Consider the following 25,832-nt stretch of genomic DNA (forward strand, 5'->3'; position numbering starts at 1 on the left):
TGCGGTGTTAGATTCCCTGTGGGGCAACGCCGCTCGCTCCTTCTGCTGGGCCTTTTTGTCAGACTCCATGCTCGTGGTGTGCGCGAACCTGCTGCCAACACTACATCTGGATCTGCGTGTGGCTCACTCACTCACGAGCTCATCGGTAGGCTGGCCAAGTGAGCAGTCTGACTTCAACTGAGGCGGTGGGAAACGCTCCGAGTCTGGAGGCAGGGCATCCCCGTCAGACTTTGCTGTGGGTTGGACACTTTCAGAGGCGGCCTCTGGCTCACTCACTCACGAGCTCATCGGTAGGCTGGCCAAGTGAGCAGTCTGACTTCAACTGAGGCGGTGGGAAACGCTCAGAGTCTGGAGGCAGGGCATCCCCGTCAGTTTTTTGCTGTGGGTTGGACACTTTCAGAGGCGCTCACAGCCGGCCTCTTTTCGATCAGATTTTGCTGTGGGTTGGACACTTTCAGAGGCGGCCTCTGGCTCACTCACTCACGAGCTCATCGGTAGGCTGGCCAAGTGAGCAGTCTGACTTCAACTGAGGCGGTGGGAAACGCTCAGAGTCTGGAGGCAGGGCATCCCCGTCAGTTTTTTGCTGTGGGTTGGACACTTTCAGAGGCTGCCTCTTTTCGATCGGATCGTTTTGCTGGCGGTCGGGGCTGGTCTTTGCTACGTCGGAGATTTTAGATCGTGGCCGGACCCTTTCAGCGGCGGTCGGAGTCCTTCTGTGTAGCAAGGGGAACCTGTGTTGAGAAGAAGAAAGAAAAGAGGTGAATAAGAAAGAAGAAGAAGAAAATAGAAGAGAAAAGGAATTTAAAAATAAATAAAATAAAATAAAAATAAACCAAACACCTTGTGTCCAGTCTAAGTTCACTGTACCCCCCATTTTTTTTTTTTTCTGAGGAGAACGATGGATAGGCCCATTCCTTTCGTGAATTTGTTCCCCGACATCTTTCCGAAACGTAGAGCAGTATCGCCCTCGGAAAGAGGTTTGATCGGGCTCATGGTCAAGTCTGTGATGTTTCACAGGTTGGAGGAGGCACTCTTGTGCAGGGGCTTGGTGCTGCAGGCTCACAACGGCACCACGGTGTACACCACAGTGTGTTTCAAAGTGGTGGGCATAATGCCCGTGGTGGGCTATGACTTGGAATTGGACTCTGACCAGGGCGACGCCTGTGAGAGCTGGGAGCGGGTGAGTCGAGAGTGGCGCAGACACTTTGCTGCGGAGCCGGCTCACGTGAGAGTGGTGCACGACGACGTGAAAAGGGAAGTGAAGGCCGCTGCGTTCCCGCTGGGGAGCATAGCGCTGGCCAAAAAATATATGGAGACCGTAAAAGGAGCTCTCACGTTTGGGGATTTCCACCCAGAGAGCGGCTACTACGTTGCACGGGACGGCAACACGCCGGCCCTGTGCTGCGATGTCATGTACGGACGAGTGTATTTCTTGCCCGAGGAAAAGTGTGGCGGGACCCTGGTCCCAAGCGAGCTCGTGTACGACCACGAGAGGTCCGAAGAGGAGGCCAAGCTGTTTGACACCGTGCACGCGCCGCACGTCTACAGGGCCGCCTGTCTTGACATCGAGACCGTGGTGGACGAGGCCTTCCGCGATCGCTCCCTGAGGTGCGAGTTTTTCGCCCACAGGTTCCCCTACTGCACGGAGCGCACGGTTTCCGATTTGACGGCGTACAGGAGCAAACTGGTCAAGATCCTGAGCGACTTGAAGAAAGGCCCGCTCAGAGGGGCTTGTCGGGTGTCCATACCGGCCCTGGCCAGTGACATGCCGGGACAGGAGCACGAGATCACATGCGTGTCCTTGGTGCTGATGAACTCGCACCTCCCAAAGCCCGAGCCGGGGAGTCACAGGAAACAACTGATAGTGGTCTACAACAAACTGAAGGTAAAGGGCCAGGGACACCCGAAACCCGATGGCGCGCTCGTGGAGGCCGTGGGACTGGAGTCCGCGTCCAGGATCCTTTTCTACCCCTGCGCCGGAGAGCTCGCGCTCCTAGAGCAGACCCTGCGGCTGCTCGATCGCCACGGCGTGGAGCTCCTGTACGTGTACAATGCGGAATTCGACCTGAGAGTCATCGACCAGCGCGTGCATTTCTACGCGGACTCCAACTACGCAGAGCGATCGGACGAGGATACCCGCAGAAGGTGCGCTGAAATCCTCCGGTCTTGGCACGGGCTCTTTGTCACCAGGCACCTCTCGGAAGACCTGCCTCCCGTTTTCCGTTTCGAGTCGGTGCGCCACTTGGAAATCTACAAGGAGATGCTGACCGCCGTGGGCTCGAGCCTGACCGGAGGCAAGCTCACCGAGCGTGAGGTCGAAGCGGCGTGTCGACACGTGGACAAGTTCAACAAGGACAAGGGCAAGCTGGGCCACTTTAAGATGATCGGCTGCGGCATGACAGTCGTGGACCTGTACAGGATGGCGGGCACCAGGGAGATCAGATTCGCCTGCACGAGCATGAAGCTGAACGACGTGGCGCCCTTCGTGATTTCCAGAGACCGAGAGCTGCGCGGACTGCCTCCCAAAGACCCACGTAAGCTGCGGAAGCTGACCGACGTGCCCTACTCGATGATGGACGGCATGATCCACCGCGGCGGGACCGAACTGTTCGCCGTGCTGCTGTACAACTTGGTGGACTCGCAGCTGTGTTCGAGGATGGCCAAGGCGCTCAAGCCCGCGTCCGCGCTGTTCCACAGGTGCAGGATCACGCTCAACATAGACGTGGTGGTGCACGGGCGGGGAGACAACTTTGGCGGTTTCGTTCAGAGCATCCACTCGGTCCAGATGCCCCAGCTCAAGTACGTGCTCGACACTCTGAGGGTCAGGGCGGGACCCTCGGGCAGAGAGCTGAGCAGCCGCGAGCCCTGGGACGCCTCACCGCCGGGGCTCGACGGAGCGGGCGAGGACACGTGGAAGGGAGGGTCCGTGTGCGAACCCCTCTCGGGCCTCCACTACTCTGGGCCCGGCATGGGCTTGGAGCTGGCCTTCGATTTCGCCAGCATGTACCCGTCCATCATGTGCGCGCTCAACATTTCTCCAGAGACCACCGTGCCCTGGCCTCCGCGCTCCTTCCCCCACGATCTCTCCGGATGGGTCGTGTACAAGTGGGAGGCCGAAGGCTTCGAGTACGCGACGCTGATCCTCCGGTACGACGCGGACCGAGCCGTCTTCGAGCGGGCGCCGGCCGTCTTCTCCTCCTCCGTGGAGCATTACCTCAACAGGCGGGACGAGTTCAAGGCCAAGCTTAAGGACCCGGCCCTCTGCGACGCGGAGCGAGCGTACTACAAGGTGCAGGAGGCAGAGTGCAAAGTCATGGCCAATTCGTTTTACGGGACCGCTCCCCCACCCTGCGGGTCCCTCATATCGGGACACGGCAGGAGACAGATATCGGTGGTGAACGACTGCGTGTCGACTTTTTACAAAAACCGCTGCCCGGTCATGTACGGGGACACGGACAGCGTGATGGTGTCCGCGGGGTACGGGCCGGACGACCTGCCCGAGAGCGACGTGTCGGACGAACAGCCGGGCGACGGGGAGTCCCCGGAGCTCGAGACCGAGCGGCTTCGGAACTTCGCGGCGGCCTCCCTGGCGGCCTTGGGGGCGAAATTCGAACGCGCTGCCTCCGAGGTACCGGGTTTCCTCCGATACGTGCACCTGGCGCTGGTGGAGGACACTCTGAAGAGGATGTACACCATAGAGAGGGGCAACGAGCCGGTGGCGGTGATCAGAGACCCCGAGGGCGCCTTCACGGAGGAGGGCTACCCCGTGTACGTGGCGCAAACTCCGGACTCCCGGAGCCTCCTGGACGTGACGAGGCCCTTCGTGAAGGACCGGCGGGTGAAGCTGGAATACGAGTACAGCAGCTCGGTGTACTGCCACGTGGCGAAGAAGAGCTACGTGTCTCTCACTCACAACCTTGATGGGAGGGGCCGCATGTCCTCCTCGACGGTCAAGATCAGAGGACTCTCCGCTGTAAAAAGCCTGCGCTCGCCCTGCGATTCCGCCGTCGCGGACACTTTCGTGGCCTGCGTCATGAGGGGAGACTGCGTCAAGCTGGAGCCCCACGGACTCTCCTGCTTCTCCACCCTACCGTGGCATCGGCTATCGGAGGGGGATCTCGTACTGTACCCGGAGAGCGAGCTCACCGTGGACGGCCGCGGGCGGTGGGAGCAGCTGGATCGAGCGCAAGCCCTCCTCGTAGGCCACAGGGTGCTGCGCGTAACAGAGCTGGAACTGGACGGCGGGTTTTCGGCCGTCTCCGTCACGTTGGCGAGGCCGGGTTCCGGCGTCGTCACGGCAAGAGCCCTGTACAAGGACGGAACGTACTGCATGAACCACCTGTTCTCGAGCAGACACGGAGTGCTCAGGGACCTGCTCGCGTGCCGAGCCTCCGAGCTCATCGCGTCCAAGATGGGAGCGGGCTTCTTTCCCTGGAGCGCCCTCGTCAAATCGGCGAAAAACAAGCACTTCAGCCAACAGACGCTGGAACGTTTCAAAGCGAGCAAGTCCGGCGTGAAGACGACGTACGTGGAGATCGTCCGCACGTGGCTGCAGAGGATAACCGGGCTCTCTGTGAAACCCGTGGAGTGCGAGGAGTTCTACAAGTGCAGCCCCATCGAAGCCGCCTTCTACAGGTACCCGCTCAACCTGCAGGCCACCTCGGGGTGCACGACCGCGATGTTCGGAGGTTCCCTCGCCTGCCTCTCGGACAAACACGCCCGTGGCTGCGACGGCGAGGCCGGCGCCCGGAGCGCCTCGGCGGGCCGTTTGGTCCCTCACCCCTGTCAGCCTCAGAGCCAGTGCTTCGCCGACGCCAGGGTCTTGACGGCGCACAAGGCAGACCGTGAGCTCGTCGGCCGATCCGGGAAGCTGGTGGCCCACTGCATCGTGGACTACTGCCTTCCGCGACGCATGTACGGGAGCGGCGCGGACGAGCTCGAGATCCTGGCAGACTGCAGGAGGCACCTGATCCTGTCATTCTCCGCCGTCCGAGAGCGCCTGAGCAGAGCTACGGCCGCGTTCAACGCGCTGATGAACGTCTGTCCGGAACACATGGAGCCGGCGTGCGGCCTCCGCGAGCTCGAGCGCCTGAGGGCTCTCCGTCGGGCTGCGCCTCGCCTCACGGGGGACAAACTGGAAGCCTGTCGCAGGGTCCTGGAGGAAGATCTCGCGCTGGTGCCCCGTGAGGTGTACGCCGGCCTGATCGGAGAGCTCGGCCGCTCGCTGGCCTTGCTGACTCGCGAAGGCGTCGTGCGCGTGGGAACCTCGGACGAAGGCGAGGGGCTCTCGAGCGAGCGCATAGCCCTCCGCCTGCCGACGTGCCTGTTGGTCGATGCGGGCCTCGCCGGCTCGGAGGGATCGCTGTCCATCTCGAAGAGCGAAGCCTCGGAGAGGGCCTTGGTGGACCTCGCGGGGCTTCTCTACCAGACGTTGCTCGCGCTGCACGTGAGATCGCCCGACGCGTTTTCCTCTGTCGTCGCCAGGGAGCCCGATTCGACGCTGCGCATCATGCCGTACACGACAGAAGACCCCGATGCCCTGAGAGCCTGGATAGAGGACTTCAAGAGCAAAAAGTGGCTCGTGCGTCCAGCGCCGCCAACGGGACAGAAAAGGACGGCCCGCGACAGGGCCTCTCTCGGAGGGACCGCGGGAGTCACGTATCACTGCGCCGGTTGCAAAGACTTTTTCAGAGACCTGTGCGCAAACAAGGTGTCGGGCCGGACGCTCCTGCGCAGTGTGTACGGAGACAACGGTAAGAGGAAGCTGGGGCGTTGCGTCAACGAAGCCTGGTGGCTCCGTTGAGAAAGGGGACGGCGCCCGAGCGGCAAACGGGTCGCGGTCCGGGGACGTGAACTGGGCAGACTAACTGAACCGAGGTGCGGAGGACCCCGAGCGAGCGAGCGACCAGGAGCGGACGAGATGGCCTTCAGTCAGAAGACCTACGTCTTTTGTCACGACGTGGCTAAGGACAGCGTGTCGAAACAGCCCCTCCTGTTCGCCGTCGACCTGCGGGATCTCATCTCGCCTTTCGAAGGATGCAGCCCCATGTTTGTGATCGAACAGATGAGCTTGCGGGCGTACAAGAGAGACACCTTCGAAAGGATACCGGCAAAGTTTGCGGTGCTCAACTACGCCAAGAGCAGGGTGGTCACCAACGACCCCTCCAGACTCTCGTCCGCGTGGGAAGTGGAGTTGAACGGAAAGGATGTCCGGATCAGGGCGGCGGGGACAGACACTGATCCTTTTTGCCGCACGCCGTCCACGCACGACGACGACAACAGACAGGCTCTCTTGAACGTTCTGGCCTTCATGATGTCGGGCGGGGTGCGAGCCTCGGATGGGGCGAGGCGCTCCCTCGACGCCATGAAAGGCTGTTTGTCCTCGGAACACTTCACCTACGCCTGCGAGCTGTGCAAGGGACAATGTGAGGCGACGGTCATCGTGACCCAGCCCGGCTACCCGTCCCTGTCGTTGCCCTTGTGCGTCGACGGCTACGTGTGCGTGCCCGAGCGGTCGGGCTCGACGAGTCCGAAGTCTCAAACGTACAGGAGTGTGATTTCGCTCCTCAGGACTGCGTACGAAGACAACACGAGCCTCGTGGACCGAGCGATCCAGGCCGCGTTTGCGAACTCGGGGTTCGGGCGTTATTTGGAACGGGGCAACGGAGAAGTGGAACTGTTTCCCAACCCGCTGATAAACTTTGTCGTTTCCCTGTATGACACGTTGAGCGACCAGGCCGGCAATTTCGTGGCGGTCGACAAACACGAGCCCGGTCTGAAGGTGCTGGTCGAGAGCCCCGCGGAGAAGGTGGGACACGTGACGGGCTCCCTCACTCTCACACTGCTGTACGGTCAGAGCGTGCTGGACGTGTACAGCAACGTGAAGGCACGGCACCGAGGCACCGACTGCCCACAGGACCTGCTGGACATGCACACGGCCGTGACTCGGCTCGGCTGCGACGCCTTGCTCAGACGATTCCCCTTGGACTTCTGCTCTAAGAAACGCCACCTCACCACAGTGGATTTGTGCAATTTTGACAACGACTAAGTGTGTCCCGTGGTTTATTTGAGGGTTATGCTTTATTGTGTGTTACCGGTTGCACTGTGCTCTAAACGCCAAGGTGACAATAAAAATCAAAGACAGAAAGAATATGTTTGGTCTCACGCACTCATTTATTTTGTGCACACAACCACATGGACAGAGAAATGAAAACGAGAAAAAAAATAATAACGCAGCCTCTCGCGCTGGGCAGAGCTGACCCACGGAGGCATCTAAAGGTGAAGGTGACAGCACAATTGTCTAATATCATGTGCAGACATTCACTTGGAAAGAAAAATCAGCCTTTTTAGCCGGCTGAGCCCGTACACCAGGGCCTCCATGTCCATGTGATAAGCGAGGCACTTTTTGTCCCTCGGTCCGCACACCACGGTAAACCCACGGATGCCGAACACGACCTTGCACTTGTTGATGAGCAGTCCGTAGCCCCCGTTTCATTTGCTCAAGTACATGATCTCGAACAAGTACCCGGGACCCCTTTCTTCCTTCACGTCCGTCAGAGCGATCATGGCGCTCGGCCTCCTCTGTCGCTGCAGAGCCGTGAGGGGATACGTCAGCTTTGGCACTTGGGCCAAGTTGGTGTACGTACCCCACCAAACCTTGCCCATGGGGCCTCGTATCAGCCTGTGCAGCCGCTCTGGTATCCTCGCGTCGGCGAAAAAGCTCCGTTGCGAGGACGTCACGTTGGAGGGCTTGCGAGCCACCGTTCGCTGGCATCCCAGTAGCAGCACGATGTCCCTCGGGTCATCGTAGTAGCCCTTGAGCTCCTTGCACACGTAAAGTCCCCTTTCCATTGCGATCTCCGTCGTCAGCACTGCGTCCGAACTGCCCTGCATCGTCACGGAGCACAGCGCTCCGATCTTCGGCTCCAGGGGCTCCGAGACCACGACGGCGCATCGCCCCTTCTCGCTCCTCAAGAACGTAGCTATGTCATCTCGAGACACGGAGCCCCACCAGCGATCGTCCAGCCAGTTCAGGAAACCCTTCCAAGAACGCATGACGCTCAACCAGTTCTGGACGAGCGTGTCGGAGTCAGAGTAGAGCTCTTCCATGTTCACTTCAACTGCTCTCCTCGAGAACATGGTGCTAGGTACGAGCAGCTGGGAGCCATCCTCCCCGTTGATGATACACTCTTCTTCTTTATCCATTTCTACATCTTCATATTCTCTCTCTTCTTTTTCTTTCCTTCCTTCCCCTACTTTCTCTTCGTCCGCCTCTCCGGGTTTCTGAGACGTGGCGAACTTTGAATCCCGGAGCCCTCTCGCGATGCAGCGGAGCGGCTCTGAGACTGCCTGACGGCACTCGCCGACAAAGGTGTGGCGGCAGAACCCATAGCAACCCGAGCCGCTCGGGTCCTTCACGCACACGATGGGTTCGTAGTGGCCCAACTGGTTCTGCACGTATATCCCGGGCAGCTCGTTCGACCGAGGCCTGCCGTCTGGACTGTAGACTACCCACCCTCCGTGGTTGTGGGTGTACACGTTCACGTCCCAGCCGTTGGCCAGCGCTGCGATTTCCACCTCGGTGGCCCAGACACCCCGATCCTTCGGCCTCCTTTCGAGAATGTACTGCTCCACGCTCGAGTACTGCGAGCGCAGCAAATCTCTGTATTTTTCTTTATTCGAACTCATTTCCCTGACGCACCAGCTTCTGATCTTGTAGTGGTAGTCGTCCCTGCCGCAGACCAAGTAGCTGACGGCCCTGAAGAAACAGTTGCCGTCTCCCATCACCGGCACCGTCGCGCAGGGCCGTCCCAGAGGCACGGGTGAAAAATTCGGCCCGCGGCACAGAGCTCTCGGCTTCTCAGGAGCTGCCACAACGTACGCAGCCAGGTCGAGCAGCGTCGCTCCCCTCACCGGATCGAAGGTCATTTTGTTCCCCGGGGCAGATTCGATGTACATGACATCCAAGTCCGAGTCGCTCCCAGCCCTCCCTCCAGATACCGGGGTGCTGTCCATTCTAACGAAGAGAGTGTTTCGGTCTGGAAACTCGAGAGGAGCAAATGAGGAAAACGAAAAAAACAAAAAAAAAAACAAAAAGAATACTACTTAGAAACTTTCCAAGCGACAGAGATACAAGGTACAACAGAGACAGTGCAACAGGTTTGCTCTCATCTGCAGAGCCTGTCAAGTGCCTGCCCCTGAAAGGGTGTGGGTGGGGGAAGAGGTTTCTTAGGAAAGGTGTGCCTGTTAAATATTTAAGCGGAGGGGCTGGCTTCTCTCCTCCTATCGTCTTGCAAACAGCCAGGAATTCAGAGACATGCAGTGTTAGGAATAATTAGAAACAGAATAGTTAGAAACTCAATCTTTTCTTTTATTACATTCACTTTTACCTTTTACTACACAAATGGTTTAAACTTGATTCAGTATTATCATCTCAAATTTATATTACATCCTAAGACAGCACAGCAGAGTTATTGTTGTCACAGTTTCTCCTCATCCTCCCTTTTTCACTTTTTGTGTGTCCTCGTGTGGGTCCATAGACCCTCGGACCATCTTCTGAATAAGTAAATGCTAGGTATATAAACCGAACCTTTTTATGAGTGTCTTTGTTCAGACTTTGAGATCATGTTCCTCTGTCTGTAACCCTGCGTACAAATCTGTGCTGTTTTGTGCGGGGTAAATCTTCACTGTAGCTATGTATTGTCTCTGAGTCTTATTCATTCATTTCTGTGTGCAGGAAACTGAAGGGAACGAACCAACCGAACGTTTTTATTAAAACAGTCCTTTCTAGAAAATCCAATTTTCTCACAGGCAGCATGGACGTCGACTCGGATGAGGAAGTCAACGCAGGACGGCGGTTTGTCCCAAGACGCCGGACCATCGGGACCAATACTGGGACCTCGCCCGAAGGGCCGCAGGCCAGCGTGGAGGATTCCGAGTCAGATTCTGACAACGATCGGGCCATGATGGCTTACTTGAAAAAACGGATCAAAGAGTCCCGTCAGTCCGGGAGCGACAGCAGCGAGCTGGAGTCTGGCGGAGAAAGCGTGGAGTCCTACGACGACAAAGAAATTTTCCCGGCCCACCTTTGGGGTTTCGGGGACCATGAAATCGACTGCGAATGCTGCAACTGCGTCTTCTGGCGCGCAAAGTACCGTCGCAATTACTACCAGAGTAAGCACGGTAGGATCTATTACGATCGCACCACGCAGACTGGAGCAACGGAATCCACGAGCGCGCCAGCTCAACCCGAGAAATCTGAGCCGGCACGCGTGGATCGCGGCACGAGGCCCATAACCTCAAGATTCACCAGCAAGAAGATGCGACTCGCCCAAGCCAAGTCACATTTCAGGCACACGGGAGACATATACGTCGACAGCACGTCTGACGAGGATGAGCCCAGAAAACCCTAGTTTTACAGTCACGGGCTGTGCACTCGTTTTACCAAACGATGTGAACCTGGTTTTGTTTGAATTGAATTCTACGTTCCTGTGTTCCATTACAAAATAAAGACTCCTTGACTGGGGTGTTGCTCCTTGACTGATTTTTTGTTTGTTTTGTTTTTTCTGTCTCGACCCTATCTTTAACTCGATTGAATACTGAGGAGCAAGTTACACACACACATGCACAAAAGACAAGCACACAAAAACACACACAACATAAAGGTGTGCACTGTTGGACAAGCATGAAGGCTTTTGGTCAGAGAGGTAAAGTATGTCCCTAGACCTTGAGAAAGCTCATGTGCCCCTTCCACCGTATTTTCTGTGTGCAGAAGAGATCTGCTCAAACAGACGTTGCATCCTACCTGCCATAACGGCCAGGCAGCGCGGAAAGTGTAAGAAGTAGAGACGAACGAGGAGAGTGCACAGAAATTTTATTTTATTTCATTTTTTCCATACATAACAGACAGCAGAGGGCAATAAATCTACAAATCCGGTCGCCACTTCAACATTCCCGCCCGCTGTCGACTGTCGAGTCACGATCGCTGTCTTCGCGGTAGCCCCTGCCGCCTTGTTTCACCTCCCTTCCCTGACCGTGCCTTGTCGAGGAGAACTCCTTCGCACTCGAGCGACATCCATTGCGAACAGGCACTCTCCCTCGCTCTGTTCTGTCAAACCTCGATTCGTCCGCTTCACGCCATCCGCTTTCCACAGCTTCGCTCGGGTCAACCCTTTCGGCGTGACGACCGGGCCCTCTCGTCTGCGCCCGGAGCTTGCCCGCTCGAGAAAGCTGCGCAAAGTCAGATTCCTCCGGAGGAGCTGACGGGGCGGGCGACTGGAACGGAGGCAACCAAGCGTGGGGGATGTCTCTCAGGGGTTCGACCGCTCCGGCGCCAGCACCCCACGCTCGAAACCTGTTGTAAATGAAGCCCCCTCGATCGGACGATGCGAAGCTCACGCTGTAGCGAAACAGCAGGTACACGTAGTACCTGGACAACTTGCGATGGTCCACGGCGATGCATTTCGGGACCTTGGCGCCGGCGTGCCCGGCGCTCTCGCACTCCATCCGATGGAGCGAGATCAGGTCGTCCTGACACACGTGCAGCGCGTCAGACCTCGTCCACATGTCCCTCAGAAGCTCGAGGCTCTTTTGAAGCGTGGGTCTGTGCTTGCTGACCACTTCGTTCTGCAGCAGGCCAGTGGCGGGCGCCCCTGCCACTATCAGGCACTCGAAAAGGGCTACCGAGGCGTGGGGAGAAAACGCGATTTTCTGTCTCATTTCTGAGTTCATTTTATAAACTGACCGAGAGCCCCCTTCGGGCGCGCAAAGCATGGAGGACGGCGGACGGTGCACTCGGAGGCTTCTCGGACTGCTGGGAGAGCACCGCTTGTATCATGTTAAGACTCTTTGTTGCAGCGACGCTCCTGGAGCGCTGGAGTGGCTGGGAGCTAAAAGCGTCGATCTGTGCGAACCTCGCCGGGGAAGAGAAAACCTAGTCGCCTGGCTCACGAGACTGTGCGGGCTGTGCGGCGTGGACACGGACAAGGTAGAGATATGCAGCGTGGACGCGAAACCTCGCGTCCGAGAGACCACGGAGCGTTTGGTGGTGTGCGTAGAGAGGACCTGGTTCCTGGGTCGCGACGGGTCTCTGGTCCTGTTTTCGACTGTAGGGCGAAACGCCCCATCTCAGAAAAACGACGAGGTGAGGTCCTTGTGCGCGGCCGCAAACGCGATCTTGGGCGCGGGAGGCTTCGAGTATGTCGCTCGCCGCGTTGCCCGGGGCTGCGAGTGCTCAATAAGACCCAAGGAGCAGGGGAGCGCTCCCGTGCTGAGGAGCCTGAGACCAGAGAGGTACGACACCGTGCCTCCAACGACGCCGATTGTGACAGCTGACAGTTTCGGACGGCGTAGCGAGCCAGAGGCGCCCACCCGCTCGTCCGAAAAATGGACGTTACGCGCCGTCCCGGAGACGGCGTCCGCGACGGCGGTCGACCTCGAGTCCCTGCTGCGCGACGGGAAGTCCGTGCTGGGCCGCGGCGGGTTCGGCGTCACGGTGCGCATCGAGGAGGGGCTGGTTGCCAAGGTCAACCTCTTCCCCGAGATGCTGAACTGGAGCCTGCCCGTGGTGGAGGACGAGTTCAAGCGCTATGCGCACGTCGCGACCCAGATGGAGGAGGTCCTGATCGGAGCCTCCATCAAGCACCCGAACGTGCTGCGGACATTCGGGGGCTTGTGGTGCGAGGCCCCCGGGTACCCTTTGGGTGGCAGGGTCGTATCCCTGATGGAGGAGGCGGCGTGCTCCCTGCACGAGTTTTCGGCGCACATGGGGACCGAGACGAGGTACGTGCCCCTGGTCGAACTGGACGTTCTGCGCGCCCTGGACCACCTGCGGTCGAGAGCCATCCAGCACAGGGACATCACGCACAGAAACGTCCTGGTGTGTCGCGCCGAAAGCAGGAGGCCCCTGCCACTGGTGTTCAAGATCAGCGACTTTGGCACCGCGTGCAACTTCTCCACTCCCGATCAGCCCAGGGGCACCCGTGCGAACAGAGCTCCCGAGGTGCTGTGGTGCCTGGAGTCCGACACTCAGGCGGACGTGTTCAGCTGGTACTGCATGATCTGGGAGCTGTACAGCGGTGCGCCCCTGATCGGCCACAGGGCGTCCGGTCAGCGGGAAGGTTTTTGCAGCAGGACCTACGCGCGGAATTTGTCCGAGCTGCTAGGCACGTACGAGCCTACCTCAGAAGCCGCCTTCGATTCGTATTACATGAAGAGCTTGGACGCCATGGAGCTGCGGCGGCAATTCCGCTCGAGGCCGCGGACTAGAGACGTCGCGGAGAAGCTGGAAGCCGCGGCCGCGAGGGCGTCCGGTCGAGCGGGCCCAGATCCGGAGTTCGTCGCCATCGGGGCGGCGTGCGTCACGTTGTTCCCCCAGGAAAGGTGGTCGGCGTCTGAGCTGCTCGAACTCCCGAGGTATCGGGACCTGGGCGCGGATGCCGTCTCGGTTCCGGCGAGGGAGATCCCGACGAACATCGGCGCCGGCTGCTACAGAGCCTGTGACGCGGTGGCTTGCGAGGACTGCGAACCCCCCGCCTTCCGGGTGCCAGACACCTCTTCTCTCGCTACCACATTCCGATCCGAGAGTAAGATCTTCTACGGGGTCGACGTGATAAGACTGGCTCCGGGTTACATACAGCCTTACGTGTGGTACTCGAGAAAGGCCAGCGCTTCATCCCAGGTCGCCAAGGAAGACTCGGGCCGTGTCGGGCGGTCTCCGGAGAGACTCACCTTCGCGCAGATGCGGATCGGGTCTCCAGAGCCAGACCCGTGCTCCGCTTCGGCCAGCTCGCCCGCGGGAGGTCCCCGGGTCATCGTGAAAGGCAAAAGCGGATGCTGCGAGGGAGAGGTCGACACAAAGATGGCCATCCTCACCCAGGCATCTCCGGAGGACGCCGAGAGGTTCAGAGAGCACGTCGTCGAGCTCTCGATTGCTGTCACGGAGCAGCGACCGGACTTGTTCGCGGGCCCGATCCGAGGCCTGTGCAGGAGCTCGGAGAGCTGCGACGGCGTTGTGGTGTTCCAGTACGCTCCCATGTTCGCTGACTGCAAGAAAGCATCCGAGTGGACTCTCGAGAACGCGCCTTTCTCCGCTGACGCCTTCGCCGCTCAGGTGCTCCTGACACTTCACCAGGCCTTGGAGGCAAAGAAGCTCCCCACGCGCGCGTTAAATCTGGACGACTTGCTGATCTGCCGAGGCTGCGCGCTGATCGACCCGGTGGCTTACCTCGCCAAGCACTTTGGTCGCGGTGGTCCTTTTTTCGGGGTGCGAAACGAGGGCCTGCTCACGTTCTGTATCGAGGTTTTGGGCAGATGCGGCTTTCGCGAGGCGGATTCCATAAGCCTCCTCTCCTCAAGGGACCCCGTCGGGATCCTCAGCGGGGCCCTGGGGATCCTGAGTGAGAGAGCGGGCCGGGGGAGAGCCGTCGTACCCAGCAGGCTCACCCTGGACAGCGCCTACTTCGCGTTCGAGGAGTACACGGCCGAGAGGTCCACTTGGCGGGCCGAGCCGAGCCTCACGGGGACGAAATACGAGTCGGCCCGCGGGCTCGGCCTGCTGGTGTTCGGCAACCCTCCGCCGCGAAGGGGAAAACAGACGTTGCCGGGGCCTCCATCTGATTCCAAGTCGCTTTCTTCCCTGATACGAAACCTGACGCTGAGACTGAAGGTCAGAGTGTTCGAGAGCCACAAGGTCGAAGTGGTCGCGTTCAACTGCACGAGAGCCCCGCTGACCGTGGACCTCAGCAGGGCCGGGCTGCGCGACGTCGCGGGGGTCGACCTACTGAGCCCCGACAGAGTGCAGCTGTCCCGAGACGGCAGGTGCTACACTCACGACGCAGACCCTCGGGTCGCCTTGGGTCTATTGAAATGGGCCCCCGTCGTAATGATCTCCAAACACGCAGCACGGAGCCCCGTGCCCGAACTCACCAAAGTGTATTACAGGATCGTCATCGCGCTCGTACGCCTGTGCGGTAACGGCGCCTCCGAGAGCTCGCTGGTCGACCTCTTTGCCAGACTTTCGCCCCTCATCGTCTCCACTCACCTGCGGTGCTAGTGAGGAGCCCTTCGATCAGAGGCCCAGCGTACATGCTCATGTATGTGTGTCGATGAATGTCCCAGAGACACGGCTACGCTACACTGAGATCTGCTTCGGCTGGCTTTGTTTCTGTACTTTTACTTGACTTTTTCACGTTTGTTTGATTGTTTTCAGGTGTCCTTCGAGGGACCTACACATTGTTTGTTTTTTTGTTGTATCGTCGAGTGAAAATAAAATGTATTGTGTTCAGGTGTCTGGTTCTCCTTTATTTTCAGAGGTGAGATAAACTGTGCACTCGCTCCACCGGGGGTACGGGGTACGGTAGTGTAACCGTCCGTTGGCTCCAGTGGTACTAGGGCCCGCCAGTTCTTATTAAAATATTGCGTTCCCTTTCGGACTGCTGACAGATAGTTTCGTGTATCCCGTCAGAAAAAAAAAAACCATGAGAGGTCTCCCATTCGGACCGTGGCTACTTCTGACTCTCACATGGACCTTGAGCGCAGCGGGTGAGTCCTCTGTAGGCTTGCTGATACTGTTCCTAGCACGAGTACGATCGATGAGCCTGTGTTTTGAGAGGCAGGCCGTGACTATTCGATGAGTCTGTGTAGTCAGGTTACAAAGTCGCAGAAGGACTCGGGAGGGTTGCCGGCTAAATGTTTTTTTCTGCTTTCTTTCTTGTGTCGCTGTCACGTTGTTACAGACACCAACATCACCTGTCTCATCATGGAAACCTGCATCTTACCCTGCAGTTTTCAGAGAGGAGACAATCCGATAGTGCACTGGATTAAGGATAACGAGGGCACCCCCTTTCTTTCATATTACAACGCGAACCCTCAGTTCAGGAATGTCAAGGGCAGAGGTTTCTTGTTCTCGGATCAGGTCTCTAAAGGTAATGCCTCACTACGGTTGTCCTGGGTGCAGCTTCACGATCAGGGAAGATACACCTGCTACGTTACAACCCGTAAGAATGAGCGATACACTTATGTCAACGTCAACGTGCGAGGTAAGAGCGGTGAGTGACTTAGGTGACCGTTTAGCGAAAATGCGGCTCTAAATTCTAGTTTGTCTCGCAGCGGCTCCGGTCCTCGACAGTTCGGAGGGGATCAGCCGGGAACGCGAACCGGTTCGGTCGACGGAGCCCACTACGGCCAGCAGGACTTTGAACGCCGCGATCACCCCCCGGTGGTCCACGCAGCCGTTTCCCAACAAGGGCGGCTACCACGGTCCAACAACAGAGAACGTCGACGCGGACCGTGACCGCACAGCGGCGACTCCCGAACGAGACGATGGGGCGACGAAAGAGGCTGAAGGTGAGAGGGGCCGACGGTCACTGTCGAGAGGGAACGCTTGGCCCGCCAAGCAAACGGGTTGCGCTGAGCCCAGGATTCGTTTCTCGCAGCGGCTCCGGTCCTCGAAGTCCGCATGGAGGAGGTGGACGACACTGTCGTCTGCTGCTCGAAAGGGATCTACCCGAAACCCGAGCTAACCTGGTCCACCGAGCCTCCGTCCGGTGGGGCTCTGAACGCCACGACCGCCGTCTGGCGGACCTCGCTGCTGCTCTACGACATCCGCAGCTCCTTGTTACTGTCGCACGAGGACGCTGTCATGGTTTACAGCTGCGTTGTAACCTCTGGCAAGCACAGCAAGAAAGCAACTTTGATGGTGGAAGGTGTGCGAAGCAAGTGGTTCATTTGTTTAGTTTCTTTTTTTTTGCACCTACTGTTGGACTTCAGATTATGCACGAACGCCAGAGGCGTCACTATCCTCAATCTGTTCTCGCTTTCACGGCTTATTTCTTTTCGTTTTCCTCAGGCAGACTCCGAAAAGTTCTGACGATCTATGTCCTGATCCCCGTCGGTGTCGCGGCTCTCGCAATTTGCCTGGCTCTCGGGATATGGAGCATGCTAGGGAGAACCAGGAGATGCGCTCCCGCCTGACCGTGGGACTCTCGGCGACGGACCTTTCCAATCTGCCTGCTCATGCATTGTTCCAACTTCACAGGCTTACTTTTGCTACGTGAACCCTTGTGTGTGTTCGTTTGATTGCCGTAACAATAAAGACCCTAGAGTCCACCTCTGAAAGATGTCTGTATTTTGTTTTTCTTTTTGCTTTTTCAGTAATGAGAAAGTGTGGTTACGAAAAAATAAAAAGGATGGGGCATGCTCCATGAGCCTTCGAGCGCTTTGCGGCAACCCAGGGTGACCGTCCTACGCTTAACGGGGTTTCACCACGAGGTCGGTAGGGTCCTCCGAGCCCATCGCTTCACACTGCGCAAAAAACAAAAGAAAGGAAACCCAGGTTAAACGTCTGACTAGATTTTACTTTGTGTATCATCTCACACGATTACGTGTGAAAGTAGATAGAAGACAGACAAAGATGGCAGAGAGGTTCAGCCATTGAATCGAGCGGCCTTCACTGTATGAGCATGCCCTTTCGATTCTCGCCTTACGAGTTCTCTGGAATATGTAGCTCGAGAAACTCGGATGCGCCCCGAACTCGCACTTTCCTGACCTGCCTTCAGGGAATTCCCCATCTAGCGTCGGAACGGATTTGGGCGGGTCGAACGAAGCCCTTATAACTCCGCCGTGAATGCAGTGTTTGACTGAATCACCACCATCTGCTACGGTTTTACCAGGCTCCCCGAGCTCCCATTAAACTTCAGCGCCCCCTCGGACGAAAGCGAAGCGGACAGCGAGCGACGACGGTCGAAAGGTCCTTCTGTGTCTCCCACCGCCGACTCCCTCGACCCCAACCGTACTCTATCTGGCCTCAGTCATCAGAGCGGATAAACCATGAGAGGGTTCCTATTGGGACCGTGGATCCTTCTGACTCTCGCGTGGACACTGAGAGCTGAGGGTGAGTGAACTCGTTGTGTTGTGGAAGGCAGATGGTGAAACTTTGATGAATCTTTGTGAAAATGTGTGGGGTTTTGTTTTTCTTGTTTTTTTTTTCTTAAGCCGCTGTCATGTAGTTACAGACACCGACGTTACCTGCCTCGTCATGGAAACCTGCATCTTACCCTGCAGTGTTCCGAGGGAGGGCTCCATAACAGTGCGCTGGTTTAAGGATCCAGAGATAGTTCCCTTCCTCACATATGGTATAACAAACCCTGACAGGGGGAATGTCAACAACAGAACCTCCTTGTTCGAGGATCAGATCTTTGAAGGAAATGCTTCAATATTGCTGTCAAAGGTGCAGCTTCAAGACCAGGGATCATACCGTTGTGTCGTTGTCAGCTCGAGAAATGGGCATACCAGAAACGTCAAAGTAATGGTGCAAGGTAAGAGTCGCAAGTGTTGTGATTAAGTCAACCCCTGTGACCGTTAAGCGAAGACGCGGCCCTAAGTCCGAGTTTTGTCTCGCGGCAGCTCCTGTCACCGACGGTCACGCCAAAGAGGGGTTCGACCGGGATCCGAGTCTGGCCCGCCCGACGCCTCCTCCTCCACCTGGCTGGTCGAACGGCGGCGGCGCAGCCGGGGAAGAGGGGTCCAGCCGGGATCCGAGTCTGGCCAGCCCGACGCCTCCTCCTCGGACACACACCATGACCACCCCCCAGCAGTCCACGCAGACTGTCCACGCAATCAGCGACTCCCGGGTTCGACCGACCGAGGTTGTCGACGTGGACCCCAACGAAACCCAGGCCACTGGCAAAGGAGACGATAAAGCGTCGAGGGAGGTGGAAGGTGAGAGAGGCTTTCCATTTTTTATTTATTTCAATTTTTTTTTTTTTAAATTTGTTTGTTTCTTTCTTCTTTTAGTTTCTGCAGCATCTCCGGTCACCAAAGTCCGTCTGGAGCAGGTTGACAACACCGTTGTGTGCATTTCGGAGGGCATCTACCCGGAACCCGAGCTGACTTGGTCCACCCAGCCTCCGTCGGGCAGGACTCTGAACGCCACTACCGCCGTACGACGGACCTCACGGATGCTCTATGACATCCGCAGCACCGTGGAACTGTCTCCTGAGGACGCTGGCTTGGTTTACAGCTGCGCCGTAGCCTCTGGCATAAACAGCAAAAAAGCGACAGTGAAAATTCAGTTTTGTGAGTGGTGCTCTTATTCATTTATTCATTTATTTATTATGGCCCGCAGCAGTCATAGACTGCAAGGACCATATTGTAACTGGTACGAGGGTCGAACACTCAAAAAGTCCAAAACGTCAAAAAAACGCGTCAAAACGCCAAAAAATGGGGTCAAAAGTCGCCCAAAGCACACAACGACACGACAATTGTGTAACGCAACAAAAATACACACACACACGCACAACACCATCGCACAAACGTTAGAATTGTAGTCGCAAAAATGACGACAAAAACACAAAAAAGCCCCAAAAAGCCCTCAAAAGACGGGTTTAAAGCCAAACAGACATGCCCAGCCTGTAGTAAAAGACAGGCCGCATTGAAATACATAGGCCACCTGACTGCAAAAACTTCTATATTGTTTCTGCTTCGTTTCATTATTATGGCCCGCAGCAGTCATAGACTGCAAGGACCATATTGTAACTGGTACGAGGGTCGAACACTCAAAAAGTCCAAAACGTCAAAAAAACGCGTCAAAACGCCAAAAAATGGGGTCAAAAGTCGCCCAAAGCACACAACGACACGACAATTGTGTAACGCAACAAAAATACACACACACACGCACAACACCATCGCACAAACGTTAGAATTGTAGTCGCAAAAATGACGACAAAAACACAAAAAAGCCCCAAAAAGCCCTCAAAAGACGGGTTTAAAGCCAAACAGACATGCCCAGCCTGTAGTAAAAGACAGGCCGCATTGAAATACATAGGCCACCTGACTGCAAAAACTTCTATATTGTTTCTGCTTCGTTTCATTATTATTATGGCCCGCAGCAGCAGTCACTGACTGCAAGGACCATATTGTTTTTGCAGTTGGAACGACGACTTCGCCGCCTTTCAGCGAGAATTTGACCCCCGCCGCATGCTCGAAAAGTCACCAAAATGTGCACACACCTGGGATAAATTGCAAATGAATTTTCCACAAAGTCAACGTCACCCCCCCGAAGACGATGACATCACGGCCAGCGATCCCGTCAAAAAAATGAATGGGCCGAAAATCGCGTATGGGGCCGAACAAAATGTACTTCAAAATACAGTCGCCAAACCAATACACACGTGTCGGGGATATCCCAAAGATGTTTTGAAATCATTATGGGACGGCCACACGACCTACGGCTTGGAGGCCATTTTGTGGCGAACTCTGAGAATTGGCGATTTTCGTGTTTTCCCACAATATGGGGAAAAGACACTTTTGTTTGAACGATTTTCACGCAATTGCACACACTTGCTGCCAGCTCCAGTCTACAAACACCCTAGAAGTGTCGTTGACCTTTGACCTTGGGAAAAGGCCGCCATCTGGAATTTTCTCAAAAAAGCACCTTTAGCACCAGATACAAACGAAAACTCGTCGTTGGAATTTTCATCAATCGTCTCGTAACTTTTCGGGCACCAACGGCCAGCTACTCTGGAAAAAATGTTGGAATTAGAAGTTGTAGATTTTGAATGACGTGCGCGTGGCGAGCTAGCAACCGTTGCCATCTTGGCTAGCTCGCACATTTTTCATTGGAACGTCGTGAAGAGGAAATATGCGATTCCTTGGCCCGCGCTGAACAAAACGATGCTACGCACGACAAGATCGATAAAGGAATGTGGGCGTGGTAAGCAAAAAACCGTCGCAAAAAAATGTGCCGACTCGGCAAAAACGAAAACATTCGGAACTTTTTTTTTGAGAATCGACTAACGAAACCAATATACCCTTGTCCGCGATATCCAAAGGACATTTTGAAATCATTACGGGATGGTGACACGACCTACGGTTTGGCGGCCATTTTGTGCCAAAATCTGTCGTTTTGCGTTTTTCGCGTTTTTACACAATATGGAAAAATAAACATTTTTTCGAGCGATTTTCACGAAATTTGACTCACATGTTGCTAGAGCAAGTCCACAACTACCTCTGGAGTTTCGTCCACCTTTGACCTCGGGAAAAGGCCGCCATCTTGAATTTTCTATAAAAAACGCCTTTACCCCTGGATTCAATCGTAAACTTGTCGTTGGAATTTTCCGCGATCGTCTCGAAACTTTTTGGGCATCAACGTCAAGCTACTGTGAAAAAAATGTTGCAATTAGAAGTTGTAGATTTTGAACGGCGTCCGCGTGGCGAGCTCGCAAAGTCGCACACTGCTATTCCTCATACCTTATTATGGCCCGCAGCAGCAGTCACTGACTGCAAGGACCATATTGTTTTTGCAGTTGGAACGACGACTTCGCCGCCTTTCAGCGAGAATTTGACCCCCGCCGCATGCTCGAAAAGTCACCAAAATGTGCACACACCTGGGATAAATTGCAAATGAATTTTCCACAAAGTCAACGTCACCCCCCCGAAGACGATGACATCACGGCCAGCGATCCCGTCAAAAAAATGAATGGGCCGAAAATCGCGTATGGGGCCGAACAAAATGTACTTCAAAATACAGTCGCCAAACCAATACACACGTGTCGGGGATATCCCAAAGATGTTTTGAAATCATTATGGGACGGCCACACGACCTACGGCTTGGAGGCCATTTTGTGGCGAACTCTGAGAATTGGCGATTTTCGTGTTTTCCCACAATATGGGGAAAAGACACTTTTGTTTGAACGATTTTCACGCAATTGCACACACTTGCTGCCAGCTCCAGTCTACAAACACCCTAGAAGTGTCGTTGACCTTTGACCTTGGGAAAAGGCCGCCATCTGGAATTTTCTCAAAAAAGCACCTTTAGCACCAGATACAAACGAAAACTCGTCGTTGGAATTTTCATCAATCGTCTCGTAACTTTTCGGGCACCAACGGCCAGCTACTCTGGAAAAAATGTTGGAATTAGAAGTTGTAGATTTTGAATGACGTGCGCGTGGCGAGCTAGCAACCGTTGCCATCTTGGCTAGCTCGCACATTTTTCATTGGAACGTCGTGAAGAGGAAATATGCGATTCCTTGGCCCGCGCTGAACAAAACGATGCTACGCACGACAAGATCGATAAAGGAATGTGGGCGTGGTAAGCAAAAAACCGTCGCAAAAAAATGTGCCGACTCGGCAAAAACGAAAACATTCGGAACTTTTTTTTTGAGAATCGACTAACGAAACCAATATACCCTTGTCCGCGATATCCAAAGGACATTTTGAAATCATTACGGGATGGTGACACGACCTACGGTTTGGCGGCCATTTTGTGCCAAAATCTGTCGTTTTGCGTTTTTCGCGTTTTTACACAATATGGAAAAATAAACATTTTTTCGAGCGATTTTCACGAAATTTGACTCACATGTTGCTAGAGCAAGTCCACAACTACCTCTGGAGTTTCGTCCACCTTTGACCTCGGGAAAAGGCCGCCATCTTGAATTTTCTATAAAAAACGCCTTTACCCCTGGATTCAATCGTAAACTTGTCGTTGGAATTTTCCGCGATCGTCTCGAAACTTTTTGGGCATCAACGTCAAGCTACTGTGAAAAAAATGTTGCAATTAGAAGTTGTAGATTTTGAACGGCGTCCGCGTGGCGAGCTCGCAAAGTCGCACACTGCTATTCCTCATACCTTATTATGGCCCGCAGCAGCAGTCACTGACTGCAAGGACCATATTGTTTTTGCAGTTGGAACGACGACTTCGCCGCCTTTCAGCGAGAATTTGACCCCCGCCGCATGCTCGAAAAGTCACCAAAATGTGCACACACCTGGGATAAATTGCAAATGAATTTTCCACAAAGTCAACGTCACCCCCCCGAAGACGATGACATCACGGCCAGCGATCCCGTCAAAAAAATGAATGGGCCGAAAATCGCGTATGGGGCCGAACAAAATGTACTTCAAAATACAGTCGCCAAACCAATACACACGTGTCGGGGATATCCCAAAGATGTTTTGAAATCATTATGGGACGGCCACACGACCTACGGCTTGGAGGCCATTTTGTGGCGAACTCTGAGAATTGGCGATTTTCGTGTTTTCCCACAATATGGGGAAAAGACACTTTTGTTTGAACGATTTTCACGCAATTGCACACACTTGCTGCCAGCTCCAGTCTACAAACACCCTAGAAGTGTCGTTGACCTTTGACCTTGGGAAAAGGCCGCCATCTGGAATTTTCTCAAAAAAGCACCTTTAGCACCAGATACAAACGAAAACTCGTCGTTGGAATTTTCATCAATCGTCTCGTAACTTTTCGGGCACCAACGGCCAGCTACTCTGGAAAAAATGTTGGAATTAGAAGTTGTAGATTTTGAATGACGTGCGCGTGGCGAGCTAGCAACCGTTGCCATCTTGGCTAGCTCGCACATTTTTCATTGGAACGTCGTGAAGAGGAAATATGCGATTCCTTGGCCCGCGCTGAACAAAACGATGCTACGCACGACAAGATCGATAAAGGAATGTGGGCGTGGTAAGCAAAAAACCGTCGCAAAAAAATGTGCCGACTCGGCAAAAACGAAAACATTCGGAACTTTTTTTTTGAGAATCGACTAACGAAACCAATATACCCTTGTCCGCGATATCCAAAGGACATTTTGAAATCATTACGGGATGGTGACACGACCTACGGTTTGGCGGCCATTTTGTGCCAAAATCTGTCGTTTTGCGTTTTTCGCGTTTTTACACAATATGGAAAAATAAACATTTTTTCGAGCGATTTTCACGAAATTTGACTCACATGTTGCTAGAGCAAGTCCACAACTACCTCTGGAGTTTCGTCCACCTTTGACCTCGGGAAAAGGCCGCCATCTTGAATTTTCTATAAAAAACGCCTTTACCCCTGGATTCAATCGTAAACTTGTCGTTGGAATTTTCCGCGATCGTCTCGAAACTTTTTGGGCATCAACGTCAAGCTACTGTGAAAAAAATGTTGCAATTAGAAGTTGTAGATTTTGAACGGCGTCCGCGTGGCGAGCTCGCAAAGTCGCACACTGCTATTCCTCATACCTTATTATGGCCCGCAGCAGCAGTCACTGACTGCAAGGACCATATTGTTTTTGCAGTTGGAACGACGACTTCGCCGCCTTTCAGCGAGAATTTGACCCCCGCCGCATGCTCGAAAAGTCACCAAAATGTGCACACACCTGGGATAAATTGCAAATGAATTTTCCACAAAGTCAACGTCACCCCCCCGAAGACGATGACATCACGGCCAGCGATCCCGTCAAAAAAATGAATGGGCCGAAAATCGCGTATGGGGCCGAACAAAATGTACTTCAAAATACAGTCGCCAAACCAATACACACGTGTCGGGGATATCCCAAAGATGTTTTGAAATCATTATGGGACGGCCACACGACCTACGGCTTGGAGGCCATTTTGTGGCGAACTCTGAGAATTGGCGATTTTCGTGTTTTCCCACAATATGGGGAAAAGACACTTTTGTTTGAACGATTTTCACGCAATTGCACACACTTGCTGCCAGCTCCAGTCTACAAACACCCTAGAAGTGTCGTTGACCTTTGACCTTGGGAAAAGGCCGCCATCTGGAATTTTCTCAAAAAAGCACCTTTAGCACCAGATACAAACGAAAACTCGTCGTTGGAATTTTCATCAATCGTCTCGTAACTTTTCGGGCACCAACGGCCAGCTACTCTGGAAAAAATGTTGGAATTAGAAGTTGTAGATTTTGAATGACGTGCGCGTGGCGAGCTAGCAACCGTTGCCATCTTGGCTAGCTCGCACATTTTTCATTGGAACGTCGTGAAGAGGAAATATGCGATTCCTTGGCCCGCGCTGAACAAAACGATGCTACGCACGACAAGATCGATAAAGGAATGTGGGCGTGGTAAGCAAAAAACCGTCGCAAAAAAATGTGCCGACTCGGCAAAAACGAAAACATTCGGAACTTTTTTTTTGAGAATCGACTAACGAAACCAATATACCCTTGTCCGCGATATCCAAAGGACATTTTGAAATCATTACGGGATGGTGACACGACCTACGGTTTGGCGGCCATTTTGTGCCAAAATCTGTCGTTTTGCGTTTTTCGCGTTTTTACACAATATGGAAAAATAAACATTTTTTCGAGCGATTTTCACGAAATTTGACTCACATGTTGCTAGAGCAAGTCCACAACTACCTCTGGAGTTTCGTCCACCTTTGACCTCGGGAAAAGGCCGCCATCTTGAATTTTCTATAAAAAACGCCTTTACCCCTGGATTCAATCGTAAACTTGTCGTTGGAATTTTCCGCGATCGTCTCGAAACTTTTTGGGCATCAACGTCAAGCTACTGTGAAAAAAATGTTGCAATTAGAAGTTGTAGATTTTGAACGGCGTCCGCGTGGCGAGCTCGCAAAGTCGCACACTGCTATTCCTCATACCTTATTATGGCCCGCAGCAGCAGTCACTGACTGCAAGGACCATATTGTTTTTGCAGTTGGAACGACGACTTCGCCGCCTTTCAGCGAGAATTTGACCCCCGCCGCATGCTCGAAAAGTCACCAAAATGTGCACACACCTGGGATAAATTGCAAATGAATTTTCCACAAAGTCAACGTCACCCCCCCGAAGACGATGACATCACGGCCAGCGATCCCGTCAAAAAAATGAATGGGCCGAAAATCGCGTATGGGGCCGAACAAAATGTACTTCAAAATACAGTCGCCAAACCAATACACACGTGTCGGGGATATCCCAAAGATGTTTTGAAATCATTATGGGACGGCCACACGACCTACGGCTTGGAGGCCATTTTGTGGCGAACTCTGAGAATTGGCGATTTTCGTGTTTTCCCACAATATGGGGAAAAGACACTTTTGTTTGAACGATTTTCACG

At 54.5% G+C, this 25,832-nt stretch overlaps 2 protein-coding genes across 2 annotated transcripts; both read left to right on the forward strand.

Annotated features, from left to right (window-relative positions):
- Nucleotides 1-15,757: 15,757 nt before the first annotated feature.
- On the forward strand, nucleotides 15,758-17,115 carry LOC144988894 (uncharacterized). The gene is made up of 4 exons (XM_078940203.1): nucleotides 15,758-16,037; nucleotides 16,108-16,344; nucleotides 16,434-16,703; nucleotides 16,847-17,115. Exons 1-4 carry the CDS (start codon nucleotides 15,758-15,760, stop codon nucleotides 16,969-16,971), a joined length of 912 nt encoding a protein of 303 aa, XP_078796329.1. The 3' UTR covers nucleotides 16,972-17,115.
- Nucleotides 17,116-17,620: 505 nt separating this feature from the next.
- Nucleotides 17,621-19,325, forward strand: LOC144988896 (uncharacterized). The gene is made up of 4 exons (XM_078940210.1): nucleotides 17,621-17,890; nucleotides 18,006-18,314; nucleotides 18,403-18,717; nucleotides 18,793-19,325. The coding sequence occupies exons 1-4, from the start codon at nucleotides 17,827-17,829 to the stop codon at nucleotides 19,323-19,325; spliced, it is 1,221 nt and encodes a 406-aa protein (XP_078796336.1). The 5' UTR covers nucleotides 17,621-17,826.
- The last annotated feature ends 6,507 nt before the right edge of the window (nucleotides 19,326-25,832 follow it).

Source organism: Oryzias latipes, chromosome 21 (assembly GCF_053564925.1).
Source record: "Oryzias latipes strain Hd-rR chromosome 21, Olatipes_Hd-rR_3.1".
NCBI lineage: Eukaryota > Metazoa > Chordata > Actinopteri > Beloniformes > Adrianichthyidae > Oryzias > Oryzias latipes.

Excerpts from the sequence above, each read along its gene's own strand:
- LOC144988894 (XM_078940203.1), top strand. The coding sequence starts at position 15,758 with ATGGAAACCTGCATCTTACCCTGCAGTTTTCAGAGAGGAGACAATCCG. Across the intron at positions 16,345-16,433 it reads GGCGACGAAAGAGGCTGAAG|CGGCTCCGGTCCTCGAAGTC; the intron begins GTGAGAGGGGCC and ends CGTTTCTCGCAG. Across the intron at positions 16,704-16,846 it reads AGCAACTTTGATGGTGGAAG|GCAGACTCCGAAAAGTTCTG; the intron begins GTGTGCGAAGCA and ends CGTTTTCCTCAG.
- LOC144988896 (XM_078940210.1), top strand. The coding sequence starts at position 17,827 with ATGAGAGGGTTCCTATTGGGACCGTGGATCCTTCTGACTCTCGCGTGG. Across the intron at positions 17,891-18,005 it reads GTGGACACTGAGAGCTGAGG|TTACAGACACCGACGTTACC; the intron begins GTGAGTGAACTC and ends GCTGTCATGTAG. Across the intron at positions 18,315-18,402 it reads CGTCAAAGTAATGGTGCAAG|CTCCTGTCACCGACGGTCAC; the intron begins GTAAGAGTCGCA and ends GTCTCGCGGCAG.